The 2,062-nt window shown below is 45.4% G+C and overlaps 1 protein-coding gene across 1 annotated transcript; it reads right to left on the reverse strand.

The window, feature by feature from the left end:
* Positions 1-218: 218 nt before the first annotated feature.
* LOC110463878 (neuronal acetylcholine receptor subunit alpha-10-like) lies at positions 219-1,682 on the reverse strand. Its single transcript, XM_021518792.1, has one exon. It carries the CDS (start codon positions 1,680-1,682, stop codon positions 219-221), a length of 1,464 nt encoding a protein of 487 aa, XP_021374467.1.
* Positions 1,683-2,062: the final 380 nt, after the last annotated feature.

Here is a 2,062-nt window from a genome sequence, read left to right on the forward strand (position 1 = left end):
ATAAGCATAAAACAGCATTTTGTTCCGTGTTATGGTCCTATAGCACGGAACGCGCGTTATTCATTTTGTATTATTATGTCGTATATCTAGAGGCTAAAATGAATAATAGGTCAGACTCGTGTGACCTTGTTGAAGTCTAGAGGAGACTCGTGAGTCAATTCTCGAGTTCGTTTTTTCAGAGAATCGTCCAAACTGTAGAGGAAAAGCGCGCGATGAAATCATGCCCTGGAGAAGAGCGGGACGAGAAACACACTTGAAAGCGCCACACTCCCAATGCTAAATACAACGAAAAAGAATTTGTCAAACGTTTGTGCAACGATTTTCCATGTAACACCATATCTAATTTCCGGTTGCTGATCTTCTTCTTCATCATCGCTCTCATCATCCACGACAACCGCTTGCGTTGGATGTGACAGGGGCTTCTTCACCTCATCTAGGGGGTCCAGGCCGCCCTCCATTCCCATCCGACTTGGCGCAGCACTAGGTGCCATGCTTGAGGGTGGACGACTTTTGTCTTCAGGCCCTGTAGCAACCGGCTTTGGTTTTGGTGGGGGCGCTTTAGGTTCAGGTTTTTCCGGGTTTTTGTACTTTTCTTTACATATACGGAAAGTCATTGTGGCCACTAGGGCTGCGACGTAGAAAGGAACTGTGGATTCCTCATCCTTGTCGTGTATCCGGAGAGTAAAAATGGTGACTAGCGTCGACATACTACTCATGGCCAACATAGAGGAAAGATAGTAACTTAACGTGGCCAACGGTTGGGAAGTCTTTGGCAAATTTTCGGCCAGAATTGTTAAAAATACGGCAAAGGTTAGAAACACATTAACAGCAAATCCTATTCTTTCGCCAGCATCTGCAGGTAAGACGAAAACGAGGCTGTTGAGGAGTCCTACCAGCACGAGGGGACTGATCATGTTCACAATGAAGAACACAGGCCTTCTTTTCAAATTAAGCACATACCTTCTAAACGGTTTGTTAGACGAGTTATAAGTTGTCACTGTTGACCCCTCAAGATCCCACTCCTCGTTTTCATCGTAGTACTCAGTGTCCAGTTCGGTGGCTGAATTGTCGAACATGACCTCCTCTGCTGTGTAATCCCACATAGTCAGTATAAGCTCACAAGACTGACTGTCGAATGGATAGTAAGAAGCGTCCACCGAACATCCAGTGGCGGTGGTCACTCCAGCTCGCCAGTAGTTTTTGGCTGCGGCCAGAATGGTCTTAACGTGGTAGTTCTTGTCATATATTGGTTTCAGACCCTTTACAGAGTTAAAGATGGTGACGGGCGGGACCCAGACGTCGGGCTGTAGGGAGTCCATCTCGTACGGTTTATGATGACCGGGGATATACTTCTGAGTTAGGTACTCGTCCCTCCAGATGACGGTTACTTTGGCCATTAAGTTCATCACCCCGGACACCTCATCCAGGTCTGTAATTTTGTACAGTTGGAAAGTGACGTCAACGTATATTGTCTCGTTCTGCATCAAGCGGGGGAATACTCGGCTATCGTAAACGGTTGAGTCAAACAGATCGGCCAACATAAGGGCAAAGTCACTCGCTGTCGGAACAGGAATGGTCTGACACAGTGAACAGTTGGACTCGATCAGGAACGACCCCCCGGACACACCGGAGACTGCCATCCCCATCAGCAACAGGACCCAAACAAACTTCAAGCTTTCCATGTCGTCGATACAAACGACCGGCCGCTAGGTAGTTCGGCCGTATGAACACATTGACACGTACTCAGTCGTTTTCGCGTAGTTACTGACACGAAACAAGTCTTAAATTGATATCAAAGCGCCTTTTGTCTGTGTGAACTTTATACCGGGTTAAATTAAGCTTGTTTGTATTTAATCTGTGAGGATACATACGATGTTTTGAAATGCAGTCTATTGTTTTATTTGATATATTGTGAACTATGTGTTCCTGGCAGATGTCCGATCTACACGTGTACGTATATCCCATATATCGTGCTGTCGAGATGTGTTATACATATATATATACCTTAAATATTTAGTACAGTTATCCAGCTAAGATCAAAACTGTTTAAAGAACTACAGGT

This window comes from Mizuhopecten yessoensis, unplaced genomic scaffold (genome assembly GCF_002113885.1).
Source record: "Mizuhopecten yessoensis strain PY_sf001 unplaced genomic scaffold, ASM211388v2 scaffold10937, whole genome shotgun sequence".
NCBI classification, from domain to species: Eukaryota; Metazoa; Mollusca; class Bivalvia; order Pectinida; family Pectinidae; genus Mizuhopecten; species Mizuhopecten yessoensis.